This window comes from Podarcis muralis, chromosome 1 (assembly GCF_964188315.1).
Source record: "Podarcis muralis chromosome 1, rPodMur119.hap1.1, whole genome shotgun sequence".
Classification (NCBI taxonomy): Eukaryota; Metazoa; Chordata; class Lepidosauria; order Squamata; family Lacertidae; genus Podarcis; species Podarcis muralis.
In genome coordinates, this window is record NC_135655.1 from 57,670,450 (window position 1) to 57,686,710 (window position 16,261).

Consider the following 16,261-nt stretch of genomic DNA (forward strand, 5'->3'; position numbering starts at 1 on the left):
GGTGGTCAGTGGTGTGTTTAATTCTGTTAAGTTATTTGGTTTGAGTGGTGTCTCATCTGACTTACATAGTTAGAAAATCTTACAATTCCGCCTGTGTAGGATATATTTTTAAACTCTTAATATTTGGAAGTGAGTTTTAATGTGCTGTATTATTCTATGACATCTAAACAGAAATATGTACTTCATTTGACACCAGAAAGCATATGTTTGAAGATAACATTTCAGAAGTTCTGGCGGGCTTGTTGCTAGCACCCCTAGGAAGCAAGTCTTTCGTGCTGTTCTGTGAATGGCATCCTTGAGTAATGCATCAGAAATGTAGTTATTTTTGCTTGTCAGTTGTTGGAAGATAAATGGGGGCAGTTGAAAACACAGCCTGGCCAATTCTTCCACTTTTAATTAATATACAGATGCCAAGCACTGTTTTATCTAGGATGAACAAGAGGCTTAAATAGATAACAGAAATGGAATACAATTAATGAATTTTACAAATTAAAAGAAGCAGTTTCATACCACTAGTTTTTGCTCTACTCCTCTGGTGCCAGTAGCAGCTTCTGTCCTGGGCCTTGTGGTAGGGTGTGGGGTTTTTTGTTAGTTCTGTGGCACAAGGAAAGGGTTACATAAACCCCCCAACCCACTACCCACACTGCAGTTTTTATCTGTGTGGGGGACTAATTGATTTTAAAACAACACCACACAGATGTGAATACATGTCTAACAAAATGTGCATTTGGGCCCTTAATGTTGTATATTAACGTTCCCTGAAGTTTAAGTGCCTTTTCTTCTCTAAGCTGGGATGCACAGTCCTTTGTTTTCAACTATTGAGTGCAATAGTTATCTGAAAAACCTGAACTCTTATTAATATGAATATGTACCTTTATCAAACAACTCCCTCCCCTGGCAGAGGAGGCACTCGAAGAAGGGCCTCAGATGATGATCATAGGGTGGACATAGCTGGGTGAGACCAACTCCACCCTGCTCAGCCACCCAGGTCTCAGTGATGCAGACCAGATGGGCTTCCTCATCTATAATCAGATCATGGATGAGGGAGGTCTTATTCAGAGCCGACCTGGCATTCAGCAACAGCTGCTGCAGACCCAGTGGCTGGCTAATAGGACAACTGCAATTCCACCGGTTGGAGGAGGGGCTGGCACATGGAACAGTCATCAGCTGTCTGTATCGTGTGCCCCTTACCTGGCCTGCCCCACCCTACCTCCCCTTATTTTGAACCACTGTGATTGCCCCTCTGCTCTCCTCAGCATCTCTCCTCCCGGACACATCTCCTCTCCCTCACTAAGAACAACGACAACAACAAAACTGCTGTTTTACACAGTAGTTTTGCTATCTTAGCATCTCTAAACATAAAACTCTGCAAGTCAGAGGGACTTGCAACAGAACTCTAACTGCAGTCCAGAAAGTGGGTCAGTGATCTGTTGCTGCAGATTTTTCTTTGTCTGTGAGAGCAAAGGGATGTACTTTTGTTCTGATGAACCTTTTAAAGTTTTAATGTTACATTTTGTGTTTGCTTTTAGGGCCACATTAGGCATGACACAGGAAAATATGTGATTGGACATTCTGCTGTTTTTATGAAGCTGAATAGTGGCAGCAGTGGGAGTCAATGTGGTTTAATCTGATTGGGACTGTGTCTCTGGGGGAAGGGGATTTAAGTCTCCCCCCATATTGTTATCCTAATGAAAATTTCCCCTTCCTCAATCTGGAGTGGAAACATAAAGCTGCCATTTTTAATTTGGTGCCCTTTACAAATGTCAATAATGCATTTTATAGTAATTAGTGGGAGACAGGTTTTATGGCAGCAGCTGTGCATGCTGACTTAGCAGTGAGTGCTGCACATACTCACTTTATTTTCTTACATCTCTATCCCACATTTCTCCTGTCACAAAATCCAAGGCAATGTACATGTGATTCCTAGACTTTGTAACTTCAGCAAGGTGACTGTATGACCATACCTGTGCCATCAGACCATACCCATGGACCATACACAGACCACGAAGTTTTGTTCAGATTAGTAGCATTCATACAGCTCTGCATGTATTGACTTTTGGCAGATCTTTTAAAAAAATGCTTTTCAGCAGTGTGCAGGTGCATTGCAGTGGATCATTTCCACCTTTGCCTTCCATAGGAAGATATAGACTGTAAGGACCACCTTTCACCATCTCTGAAACTTAGGCTCTCAGTATATCTGTTTGAATGGGAGAACTCTTGGTTTCATGAAGAATATTTTCATGTAGTGTGGAGTCCTTAAAGCAGGCACCCCCAACCTTCGGCCCTCCAGATGTCTTGGACTACAATTCCCATCATCCCTGACCACTGGTTTTGTTTGCTAGGGATAATGGGAGTTGTAGGCCAAAACATCTGGAGGGCTACAGGTTGGGGATGCCTGGCTTAAAGCATCTCTGAGCCATAACGAGGCTAAGCTACAATAGCAATGACTGATTTTTTATTTATTATTTCATAAAATTTATGCACCGCTTGATTGTAAAAAGTCTCAAAGCAGTTTACAAAAGATAAAACAACAGTAACACCAAGAAAAAAAAATTATAACCCTACTTTAAAATAAACAAAAGAAAAATAAAAACAGATTAAGATTACCTCAGTTTTCTAATCATCTGGGTAGACTTGTCTAAACAGGAATGTTTTTAGCAGGTGCCAAAAAGAGTACAGTGAAGGTGCCTGCTTGATCTCAATAGGCAGGGAGTTCCAAAGTGTTTGGTCGGCTTCAGAGTGAGACTTGTGTCACCTGCACTCGAGTCTTCATCTGGCCTGTTTCATAGTCCAGAGCTCCTCAGATGCTCTGAAATGTTGGAGAGAATGCTCAGGAGCAATTGTGTCAACCACCTGTTTAATCTTGCCATTCCATAGCGAGATGAGGGCTTCAGCAGGATCACCAGCTTTCTCTACTGCAATTGTCTGTCCAGACTTAACCAGATAATGGTCCGACTGTTACATGGGAATGGATTGTACTCCCCCTATCTTTGGTCCATCCCTCATATCACTACATCAAGATGACCATCTGAGAGAGAACCATGGTTGTCATGGAGGCCATGAAGTCTCCAGTTAGCCCGACAGCAGCCTCCGCATGGATATTGAAGTCACCCAGGATTATCATGTTAGGGTCCTCCAACAATATATCAGAGACTATCTTGGCCAGCCTGACCAGGGATGCTGCCAGGCAACAGAGTGATCAATAGACCAACAGCATTCCTGATCTGTCTCTCTGGTTACAGACCCTCTAAGCCCATTCAAAGCTCAAGAGGCTTCCTGGTTAAGGGGAGGTGTACCTATAGACAGTAGTAATAGCCTCAACCCCTAGTCCAGCCTGGTGTGGTACTTATGGATGTGGCAAACAGTTGGTGATTCTAGGATTGGGTGAAACACCAAAAGCATAGTGGTGGTCTGTGGGCAGAGCACTGATGGCAAGACAGAGAGAAGCAGGACAAGGTGGAGAGCCAGTAAACACACAAGACAAGCAGACAGGGTAGAGGTGAGAAGGGTGAAAGGAGGAGGGAGTCAAATGACTTCATTTGACTATAGCTTGTTCAGACTGAAGGACAGCTATAGGGCCTAAATATAAGGGCTATGAAGTTGTTGGTTTGTTCTCCCTGGTCACCTGGCCTATAGGCTTGGCAGGAAACCAGTTTGGTAATTTGTTTTGTATAATTAGAGTGGACAGTGTGAATTAATGAATGAAATGGCTGCCTTTTTATAGCCATAAATGTGTGGTGGTTTGATGTGGTATCTAAACAACAAATACTTGTGTCACATTAGACTCTCCTTATTGGATTTGTTAATACCAAAGGTTTGATACTCAAAAACTTACTACAAACAAAGCTTTAGGTTATTTTTAATAAAACTTCAACATTATAGGCATAGTGATTCTAATGCTGCACTGCCTTAGAAATACACAAGTAATGAGGCCTGTTATAACTCATATAACATCTGTTAGAGCATCTGCTTCTTCATTAATTATTGCTTCAATTCTTTAAAAAACCCCATCTAAGCAGATAACTTTCTTTTCTTTGGTATATCTCTTAATTTTGGAAATGATTGTATTTGGAGTACACTCTTCCAGTATGCTAGCAGGACCAGTGGTCAGGAATGCTGCTGGGAATTGTAGTCTCCAAACATCTGGAGGGCTGAGGTTGAGGAAGCCTGGTCTGAACCAAGGCATAGGTGGAAAGGTTTAAACCATCTCTCACCTTGTGCCATACTCTTGATGAAAATTGCCTCCCACTGGTAGCTGTTAAGCTCTTAAAAGAATGGTGCACATTTAGTATCATGACTAGTTTGGCTCTATTTGTGTATTGAATACCAGCAGTGCAACTTGATTACAAGGTTGTAACAAATTATGTGCTTTATTTGCAGGACAGCTGTGCAAGAGTTTTGTTGTTACGGGGAGCTAACAAGGAGTTGAAGAACTATAATAGTCAATCTCCATTTCAGGTAAAAAAAAGGGGGGGGGGATGCAGGGCAACTTGCATATTGGTACCAATGAGAGTTGTTGACGCATTTTCTACCTGGGAGAAGAAAAATATGAATGCAGCAACCAAGTTACTGCACATACTTGTTTGTCATATTTGTATCTCATTCATCTTCAGGGAATTTATGATGGTTTATGTTGGTTATTCAACTATGTACTCATTGAATTCTGTACTCATGTAGATTAGGCTCAGGAGACTGAAGTGGTGGAACTGTGGACTGTATGACTTCACACTGCAGGTTGGAGGTTATGGGGTGTGTTCAACTAAATGGTTGTGCTAGCAGGATTGGGGAACCCTTTTGGCTCCATGGGCCAGATGCTTATCAGGCTAAATTTGTTAAGTAGGCAAGTCTGTCCAGCTGTCAGAATCCATTTATCAAATGGTACTTTGCTCCACTTCTCATATAAGTGGGTGCATGGCAGTGGGCTGTGGAGGGGGGGCTTTCCATCCCCCCTACACTTAAAGGAGAAGGCCAAGGGCTTTAATCTCAAATTAACATATGATGAACCAAGATTAAATCTGGCAATTTAGGCTGCACTGCACACTCCTATTCGCTGCTTGGAACAGGGTGGTGCAGGCAATGTAGAATTAAGCCCTGTCCTCCTGCCCAGTGATGCCAGCTGATGTGTGGGCATGGTTTGGGGAAGAAGGCCTGATGGACCAACTTGGCATCCTTAATGGGCCAATATTGGCCCATGAACTGGATGGTTCCCCACCCTTGCACTAGGAGAAACCAGCACAAGGATCTCTGCGAGTGCAACAGGTATTTTCCCTCTTCCTTCACAATGCACCCTATGCCATCCCCCAATCTATTCTGAAGGAAACCCCCAAAACAGATTTTGGGAGGTGGGTGATGGGGGGGGGAGAAGGTTCTGTCTCTCAAGGAAAGTCCCTGCACTGAAGGAACCTTAGCCTTAGTGCTATGTGGAATACAACCCAATATTTTTAATGCTCACCTACATAACACATTTTCCTAGGCTGCAATCTCTTACCCGCTTAACTTGGAGTATGTACCATTGAAATCAATGTAGTCAGCTAGGGTTGAATTTTATCTGTCCCCTAGATGCTCTAGCTTACTATACTGAATGAGTTTTATTAAGTTTTCATAACAACAGTAAACAGAAAACAATAAGCAGAACCACCATCCCCTTCCACATAGACAACAAAAATAATTATAATTACAGTTACAATTACTCTCTCCCTCCCTGATTGTTTTGTTTCACTTAGCATAAAAACGGAATGCAGTATCTTCATAGGCAATTAGTGCAAATGTATAGTTTTGCATTTATTTGCCTTGTTCCAGTCACTGAGGATAGGAATGTGTTTTCAGTCCTCCATTTTTTGTAAGGGTGGGAGTCATTATTGTGGATAAAGACCCCTGTCAAGCTTACAGAACCACTCAGTTTTCCTTTTGGCCCATTTTAATTTGCACACTCAGAACTCCCCAAGCATATAAACAAATAGTTGCTCCCTGCTTCCTTAAAAGAATTGGTGCACAGGTCATTTAAAGTTAAAAAGGTTAAAAAAAAAGGTAAAGGGCCCCTGGATGGTTAAGTCCAGTCAGAGGCAACTATGGGGTGTGGCATTCATCTCGCTTTTCAGGCCAAGGGAGCCGGCATTTGTCCTCATATTTAAAGTAACTGCATTCAGAAATAACAAACCATGGTTGATTAAGAGAGAGAGCCTTGGGTTCACATGCTGCTCTGCCACTTTTACCACCCTTCATGTACCAGGTGAGAAGTTTGAAATCCTCCATTTGTTGATTCCCCCCAAATCCTTGTTATGCCTGTATATGGGAAATTAGTTTGTGCAAACCATGGTTAGTTTATTTTAATTTAAAGTACCAGGTACTTATATGCTAACTTTCATTTCAGGGCAAAGCCTTAAGTCAGCCCCAAAGCCGTTTATATAAAATACAAATTAAACATTCTAATAACAATGAATGAAAACAGCAAAAGTTTACAGCAGTTTGACACCCAACTCTCAAATTCTTTTAGATGGCATCTTTCACAACCAGGATATAAAACCACTGGTGGGAATTTGTTTGAATGTTTACACATAAAATTTGTTGTTGTTACCTCAACATCAACACATTGATACAGTATTTTGCCATTGCATTTGGAAAAGAAACAATTGGCAAACAGTGGCCACTGTGGAAAAGGCAGTTATATACAGGTGAAAGGATAAGTTGTGCTTTGAAGGTGGAATTATGGCAATTTGTACTTGAATGAAAGAAGAAATTGAAACGAAGTGGAAAAATAACTGGGCCTATTAGCTTAATGACAGTTGGGCTGAGGGCAGTAATGCATTCCGATTATGTACCTCAAAGGGGCTCACACCAACACCTCATATGTTAAAAGCACATGTTATCGGGTTGTGGGGTCATGCAGGCCAGTCCTGTCCCTATCTCTTGATGTGTGTGCACTGGCTATGTCCCACTGGACATATGGTCAGCTGCTATGTGAATTGGCCCTATGTTCATTAGGCCTGGACAACATATTGATACATTGCCCAGGACCGGTATGAGGGCCAAACCACCATGGTTGCTTCACTCGGTGGTATATTGCGGGTGAAACTGCCTCTGCTGAGTCCCTCTGCCACCAGTGCTCCACCCATCTACCTTACTAGTATCAGACCAAGCCATTATTCTGCTCCAACCAGGGAAAATAACGAAGCAACTGGCTTGAGGTGCCTTAAATAGGAAGCATCTAATCTCAGGCACTTCGTTGTTGGGTAGTTTGTTGAATTTTTTTCCTAATAGGAGGCAGAGACAGCAATGAAAAGGAAGGAGTGTGAAGGGAGAAACAAGGCTGATGGATGGGTATACATATCAGCCAGTTAAGTTGAAAATGCTGGTTTGCAGTGCTATGAACCTCTTTTTTATTATGTCTTTCTCCCTCAATTCATTGCTATCTGCTTTGTTTTGCTGACCTATTTGATACAAATTACACTATCACAAAATTACATGGGATCCTCTTGAGTTAATGGGGTTTTGCATACTAAACTGATACTCCTGTAATCAGTACATTGTAGCCGTGAACTCTATGCAACGTATCAAGTGCCCATTCATTAGCTTTTATTAAATACTGCATTCAGTTTGTATCAAAACCTCTAATTTAAAATACCTTTTTTGAAAAGGAGAGAGAGAGAGAGAGAGAGAGAGGTCGTGTGTAGAATTTTATTCAGTGTTTCTGCATCTGCGATAAGATCATTTTTCCTTGGTTAGCGAAAATTGGAAAATAGAACTATCCTCATAATTGAAGAAAAATACCATACTAGATAAAAAGCTTCCACTTCTTTGAAGAAGTGAGGTTATGAAAGTGGGTTTGTTCTTCCATTAGCTGTAAATAGAAGGGCATTGAAATTGCCTCCAGCCTGGAGGGAAGATGACAGACTGTTTAAAATATATATATCATAAAAATGCTGAGGCTTTCCAAAGGTTTTAAGAAGGTGTGTCTCTAGAATTACAGAAGGCAGGGCACAATCTGATTCATGTCTGATTAGAACTAAGCCCTATTGAGTTCAACCTTGTATAGGACTACCAGCGATTCGCAAGGCTATGTAAAGAGTTCTTTCAAAGACTTATAACTAGATTTGCATTTTTTTGCTTAGAAGTAATCCCCACTTAGGTCACTGGGATTTAATTCTGAATGGAAACACATACAGTACGTGGTACCCAGTGAAGTATTTCTACTAACTCGAGGATCTATGCTTGCTCAATGGAATGTCTCCTCCCTCTCCTCTGCCTGTGCGCCTCTGGAGGATTGGGGGAATACCCATAACAGATTTAGGGGGGCACACAAGGAGAGGGGAGGGAGGGGAAGTTTCATTGTACAGACAAAAGTCCTTGCCCTAGTAGGAGAACTTTCTTTGCTACTGCCAGTAGTATCAAACTGCATGAATAGGAATTATGGAACCATCGTTTTGCGTATTGTCCCCATGTTCCTTTTTAGGTCTTTGACCAATACTGTGTAATTTATAAACTGTCTGATGTTTGTGAAATTTATTTGTATCAGAAATATTAGCTCCCATATAGAACAATAGCAGGCAGTAGCTCAGAGCCTCACCATTTTCCAGCTTGTGCAAAATTTATAGGTCAGAATGCCCAGAAACTTTTCCCCAGTGTTAGTTTCTGCTGTGGAACCAAATGTCTTAAGTGTGAATTTACGCAACCACAAACAAGGAAAAGGCTCAAATCATGAGAAGTATCTTTTTCCTTCGCAGGATTAACTGCAGGACTCAGCATACTTGCCACATCACATTATTTATGCCCTCCCACAGCCTATACATTGGGGACGGGGCATGCCTGTAGAGGAAAAGCCTGCTGAATGCACATAGGCTCTTCCTGTGATTTATAACTCCATGTGATCATGCAACAGTGAGGGTAGAACCTGCAAGCACAGCCCCAGTAATGCATATTGTATTCACGTGAGGAGGACATGACTGAATATGGCAGGGGTTCCCAAACTGCTTGTGGTCCGTGGCATGTTCATAAGAACATAAGTTAAAACCATACAGCTTCTTGCACAGCACATTACAATTGCTATGACAAGCAGATAAAGCATTGTGTGGTCCACCAAGACCCTCAGCAATTTTCAAGTGGAGCATGGGGGATGGGGGAGTTGGGGAACAACTAGACCAGGACTTATGTAACTATACACAGAGATGGCATTTTAAATTTGTAGAAATCAGCCTCAGACTTTGATACTATGGAGGGATCAGCTGCACTGGATATTTCTATGATATGGAGAGTAGGTTGGTAGAGTGTATTATGTTGGGGTAAAAAAGGATGTAGTGTGTTGGGGGGGGGGGAAGGCATGTAGTAGTTCCATGTTGATGCTGACTTGCTGTAAGTTTAGTGCTCCACTACATGACAGCTTTGTAGTGTTGTGGTCATTGTGGGTTGATTTCTAAACAAGGCTACATCACCATATGGCCAAACCATACTGGGTTGTATACCTGCCATATCAGTCTGTATGAATCGACCGGTTATATCTCCAGTGAAAGGAAATTTAAAAGAAATTTTGCTTACCAATGCTTATATTTTATTCAGAACCAGATTGAATAGAACTCAGTTTTATATTATTTTGCTTTGATACTTTTCAAAGAACAGAGAGGGGAAGGAAATAGAAATTTGAAGTCAAAATGTATTTTCTTATTAGCTGCCTTTCTCTTTTGTGTTTCATATTGAGTAACAGCCAGGCATTACTTAGTTTCATTAAATCTCCTTTAAAATTAGTGCTCAGTCATGTAAGTTGTAATAGGGGTTATATAATCACTTGCCTTGGTAGTTCTTTGCAGTATGACCTAGATTTCTCCATGAAAAATACACACCTGTATTTGCTCCTTTTTACATTTAATTTATTAAAAGCAAATCATAAGGGATTTCAGAATGCATCTTTCTTGTGAATGGTTTTCTAGGTGGCATTTTAAGCTATCAAAAGGCAGTGGAATACATGAATGCAGCACTGTGTTCTTCATATTTACTTAATTGAGCAAACATTAGAATTTCATAAGCTTGGTGTTTTAGGGTAATAGAATAAGGACTTTAAAAAAGTAGAGGAGCATATAATGAAATGTTTGCAGCTAAAGCCTCGCTCTCTCAAATATATTTATTTGAAATGTGTCTGGGGAAATAAATATTAAAATTCTTAGCCAAACTATAGCCCACCATTAATATTTGTCAGTTTTAACTTTTCAATACAAGATGGCAGCTTGCATAGACAATCCTCTGTTTTTCATGTGTAAAGCTATATTTGCATCATCAACCCATTAGAGAGTGGCAAATGTAACATATTTATTGAATGTGTTATGTAGTTAACCCTGGTTCAAATATAGAAAAAGCAAACTGTTGTCTGCCTTTGGATCCTCATAGGTAGAGCTGCCAAGAGATTTATCTGAGCTTGGTACACTGTATGTAGATTAGGCTGTACCAAAACCTGCCATCTATTGGCAAGTGCTTTAAATGCTATCTGTCTCCTCTTCCTATAGACATAGAGCTCCCAAATCTTAAGAATTGAGGTAGGACTAGATATAAATATTTGCCATAAGTTGCTGTATATACTTTTGTTTTTTTATTTTGTTTACATTTACCCATGAGGGATTACTTGTGCAGCCTGATTCTATCTGTTGTTTTCTGAGATCTGTGTGAAACAATTTCAAAGGCTTGCTCTCATTAAGTAAGTGTAGGATTGTAACATAATTTAAACTGTCACAAGCCCTAGATTTCTGCAACTGACAGGTTGGCGTGGTTTATCCAAAATTCCCCTTCCCCTGCCTACATTTTGTATTGCACCTCCCAAAAAAAACACACCAAAGGGGAGGTTTTTGCAGTGAAGATTGATGGAAGCCTACTTTGGATTTGAACCATAGGTTTAAAGATGCCTTGCGCCCATGCTAGGGTTCTGATCTGGATCAGAAATCCTGCATTAGAAATGTGAAATTTGCTATCTAAGGCGGAACTACATCATTAAGCTCATATTTATTTTGACCCTCAGAGAAGATGGCTTTTGGATATCATGTTAAAGTAATTATATTTCAGCATTGCCTTTGTACATTGCTGAAATATAGTTTGTGTTTATCCTTACAGAACTGAATAGTGAAAAGGCATTGCAATGATATTACAATGTTTCAGCAAATGTAAAATCATTTAATAAATAAGTGTTGGACTTTCCCCATGATTTATATTTGCAGTTGCTAAAACTAGTTGTTGAACAAATGTATAATAGCTATTCTAAGACTACTGCCTGTCAATATCTGACTACAGATGGCACCATGAATCATAGCTTGAAGAAAGAAAATGTTAGACGCTATGCCAGAGTTGCTAGGAGAATTTCTGGGCACAGTGTACCACATGTGCTGCTAAATTTTAGAACAGTATCAGCATGCATTCTGGCTGAAAAATTTCAGTGGTAGAAGAAAAATCACACTCAAAAGACCAGTAAAAGGAAGATAACGCTAGCCTGGTCTGTATTATCAAGGACAGAAGATGAAATTACATTCAGCCAGATAGCCTGTTGAAAGCATCCAAAAGGTAATGCTCAGCAAGAGAACAGATCAAGCAAGAGAATTAGAACTGCACAGCAGAAATAATTTGATTGGGGGAAGGGTGATTATGTAAACTGTGCCTCTGACACTTGATGTTAATCAAATTGCTAATACCTTTCATTCCTCTGCATAATAAGCATGTACAAAGTTACATGACCATGCCAAGTCAAATATTTTAAAACTGTATATAATAACTGTATATAAACTGTGTGTGTATTTGCAATGATGTAATTGGACTGTTCGAAGAGCAGATTTTGCATGGTGAAGCAGGCTGTTTAGTGTTGAAGATGCAAAGTAGTGTTGCTCAACAGCAGTGAGATATTCTGGACCAGCATATAACTGTTATTATATTTGCCCTTCATAACCAAAATCTGTATAAATTAATGTATGAGGACAAAATTGTAGAATACTCTTGTTCTGAATACTGTGGGGCAACTTTGCAAACACTTTTACATATAGTTGCCACTTAAGAAAAATGTAATTATCAATTACTTGGTTGATTCTCAGATATTTCTTGTTTGTTTTACTTAAATATGCCATTAATATATTATGTCAGTTGCTAAATATGAACCAAACAATAATTCATGCTGTTTGCAAAATATTTTACAAGTGAAAATTTTAACCTTTTAATAGTCCAAAATTTCTGTTTTAAAATGTAGATAGAAGCTAAGTCTAACAATCTTACAACAACTATTTTTAAGGTAGTAAATGGGTTGAGCAAATGTTAGTTGCTTTCCTTATAAGATTGTGTCAAGTGAAACTAGGTATGTATTTTGAATTAACATAGTCTAGAAGTTCATGTACACAATAAGATACAGATAAAGATAGGAGATAAAATTAACAGATGCAAGATGAACTTTTATTTCTGAAATGAAAGTTTGGCTTATGAAATCACATGAACCTTACAAGCAGCTTTGTCATAATTTAACTTGGTAACACTGTCTGGCTCTGCTAGGGTTGCTCAGCCTGGAAAAAGAGGCTTGGAGAATGTCATGGTGTTATTCGCAAACACAGTGGTGCCTCGCAAGACGAAATTAATCCGTTCCGCGAGTCTCTCCGTCTTGCGGTTTTTTCGTCTTGTGAAGCACGGCTATTAGCGGCTATTAGCGGCTTTAAGAAAAAGGAAACAAACTCGCAAGAACTCGCAAGACGTTTCGTCTTGCGAAGCAAGCCCATAGGAAAATTCGTCTTGCGGAACGACTCAAAAAACGGAAAACCCTTTCGTCTAGCGAGTTTTTCGTCTTGCGAGGCATTCGTCTTGCGGGGCACCACTGCACTGTCAATCTGAACCCTTAAAAGGGGGTATTTGTCATTTAGGGCCCCTTCTTAATGGCACTGGAACTGCTGCAGCTTGACAGCTTCCTGAAACATCAAACATCCTGAGCTATGTAGCAGGAGCCCAGCCTTCCCCCTATACCAGCATTGCACTGGTTTTTGGAAGCAGGAGGTGTGAGGAGCATCCATAACATGGACTCCTCCATGTTGCATTGGCTTCTCTGGTATCCAGTGCTTTTATGTATATGTCAAAGAGACTGGGAGATAGAATTGAACCATTGAGAAACTATATAGTACAACTTTTAGAATCAGGAAAAGCAACCTCCCAGCACCAACTTTTGGAATCTGTGGCCCAGAAAGAAGCAGAACCACTGCAAAAACCGAGTTCCAACATCTAAACAAGAAAGGTGGTCTCTAGAAGAATACCATAGTCCCTTGTATTGCAAGCCAATGAAAGGTCCAGGAGTTTTAACAGGGTCACATTCCTGCTGTCCTTTTTCTGGCAGAGTTCCAGCAGGTGTAAGGCAGTTCATGCTCAAAGGTCAGGTTGGAAACAAGTTTGAAATGCATCCAGATACTTGGGAAATAATTGCAAAAAGTTTTCATGTAACCAATCATTCTTGTCTTTTATCATCTGTTCAGTAATCTGAACCGCCTCCACAAATTCTGGAGTTCAATGGAAACCAGCCAGAGATTACTGTTTAGTACTAGGTTTAACATAACACCATTCTACATGTCCTTAACTTTCACGGTATATAGTGTTTTTATATCTATCTATCTATCATCTATCACACAATTCATAAAACTCAGTCCCCACTGAATTTCTGAGGCGCCACTTTTAAATGATACTGTCATTTATCTTTAATAACTTCACATTCCCTATGAATGAAACCTTTATAAAAATATATTTTGCCTGACATTTTATTATACCACATTGTATGGGGTTGTGGTCTTTTAACTTGGTCAGGCCTAGGTTTACATGAATTAGAAGTGTTTCTGAGCACAATTCAAAGTATTGGTGCTGACCTTTAAAGCCATAAATGTCCTCGGCCCAGTATACCTAAAGGAGCATCTCCACCCCCATCATTCAGCCCAGACACTGAGGTCCAGCTCTGAGGGCCTTCTGGTAGTTCCCTCTTTGCAAGAAATGAGGTTACAGGGAACCAGGCAGAGGGTCTTATTGGTGGTGGCGCTCACCCTGTGGAACGCCCTCCCGGCAGATGTCAAGGAAATGAACAACTATCTGACTTTTAGAAGACATCTGAAGGCAGCCCTGTTTAGGGAAGTTTTTACTGTTTGATGTTCTATTTATTGTGCTTTTAATTCTGTTGGGAGCTGCCCAGAGTGGCTGGGGAAACCCAGCCAGATGGGTGGGGTATAAATAATAAATTCTATTTATTTATTTATTATCCACAATCTATCCTATCCACTGTTGGACAAGATGATTGTGGTTTTTTTGGGGGTTTTTTTTGAAATTCTGTAACGAGGAATATAGATAGGCCCCTGGGTCTTGTTTGTTGCATTTATTCTTTAACCAAAAATCAAGACAAACTTGGCATCATAATTGGTAGGGTGTCCTGAGACACAGAGTACAGGACTCGTGTACCTTTAAGAGCAGGGCAGCTGAGGAATAGGCACAGCTTTTCACTTCTCTATGTGACAAACTGAACCTGCTAAAATTCCCTGTGCTACATACTGCCTCAGTTTATATGTAACACGAAGCTAAACCATGGTAGTGTGAATGCCTTGGGTTTTCAGAGAGGAGATTGCAGTTTATGTGCTTCTTACCTGCTACTCACTCCAGGGACTCATGGTTTGCATATTGCAGACAAACCATCAACCAAGGTTGGGATGACATAGCAAGTCAAACCATGACTTAACCCCTGACTTAACCTACGGGCCGCCTCTCCTGGTATGTCCCACAGAGGAACTTACGGTCTTCAAACAAAAACATCTTGGAGGTCCCAGGCCACAGACAGGTTAGGCTGGCCTCAACTAGAGCCAGGGCTTTTTCGGCTGTGGCTCCGATCTGGTGGAACACTCTGTCACAAGAGACCAGGGCCCTGCGGGACTTGACATCTTTCCGCAGGGGCTGCAAGACAGAGCTGTTCCACCAGGCCTTTGGCCGGGGCACAGCCTGACTCCCTCCTTTGGCAATCCTCACAGAACTCTAGCCCAATGGTTGCCATTAATCTGATATGAATTAATTTTATAATGAAATGATTTTAGAATGTTTTATCATTTTACTGTTGTTAGCTGCTCTGAGCCTGGCTTCGGCTGGGGAGGGTGGGATATAAATAATAATAATAATAATAATAATAATAATAATAATAATAATAAACCCAGTAGTGGCAGGACCAGGGGAGGAATATAGCAACCATCATCTCTCTGGGAACACTTGCATTTGTTCTAAGCCATAGTTTGGCTTAACTTTATGTGTGAACCTGGTGAGTGTGTTGGTTCAAATCATCTGAACAAAACAACCCAGAAAGTTTTCTTTTTTTAAAAAAAACACCCTACATTTTCCTGTTTCATCAAACCATCTGTTTGTATCCTGGCTTCTTCTGAATGGATTAACCATACTTTCCTGATCTGTATGAAATGGGAAAGTATAGTTAATGAAATACTTATTGGGTTCATGTGAAGCAAAAGAGTGAAGAGGCTGCATACATGGCAGCAAGCCTCTTTCATATCTTAAATTTTATGAAGCCAAGATATGATCATCCTGTGATTTAAAAAGTACAGTACTGTCAGGTCACTCAAAGCAAAGGTGTATCAAATCTCATCATGTGCTTCCATACCCATCACCCTAGAAATGGGACATCATGCTCTTATGTAATATTTTAGCTCTAAAATGGGGGGGGGGGGTTCCTGAATTTAAGAACATTTTTATATTACGAAGAATTATATTTTCCAAAATAATTGAGCCATAGGTATGTGTTATTTATTTTCATGCATCAAACACGCATACATTGGCATTAAAATGATATGTAATTATGGAAGGCTGCACTACTAGATGGTTTTATTTTACTTTGACTTCTTCTACACCAGCTACAGAGATTTGAAACACAGAATGATTTCAGTGATCACCAAACAATACCCAATTTGTATCTTGAAACTGTTCTTCTTACAAGAGATCTGATAATGGATACCACTTAAGATTTGTGGCATTCTACTGTATTATTATAATCAGCACCCATGGCATTGAGCTCGTTTTACAATACACAGTACAATTGCATACAGCTGGGTCTTAGCAGGTTTTAGACTTTATTAAACCATACAGTACAGAAATATGCTTACTCTGCTTTCTCATGCCTCAAAGGAGAAAAATGTTTTTATCATAAAATAAACTTCTGCATAATTTCATGCAACTTTATTGCCCATGAGAATAAAAATTAGAATAGAACCAGGAAGAATTGTGATGGAGATGAATTGTCCTCCGC

At 40.2% G+C, this 16,261-nt stretch overlaps 1 protein-coding gene across 5 annotated transcripts in view; it reads left to right on the plus strand.

Moving 5' to 3' along the window:
- The window catches only part of SHANK2 (SH3 and multiple ankyrin repeat domains 2), a 330,073-nt gene that overhangs the window by 73,368 nt on the left and 240,444 nt on the right, over positions 1 to 16,261 (plus strand). For all 5 annotated transcript variants that reach the window (XM_028728438.2, XM_077929335.1, XM_028728444.2 and 2 more), the window contains exon 9: positions 4,381 to 4,458. In XM_028728438.2, the coding sequence (XP_028584271.2) occupies positions 4,381 to 4,458 (78 nt within the window). The remainder of the gene's footprint in view (positions 1 to 4,380; positions 4,459 to 16,261) is intronic.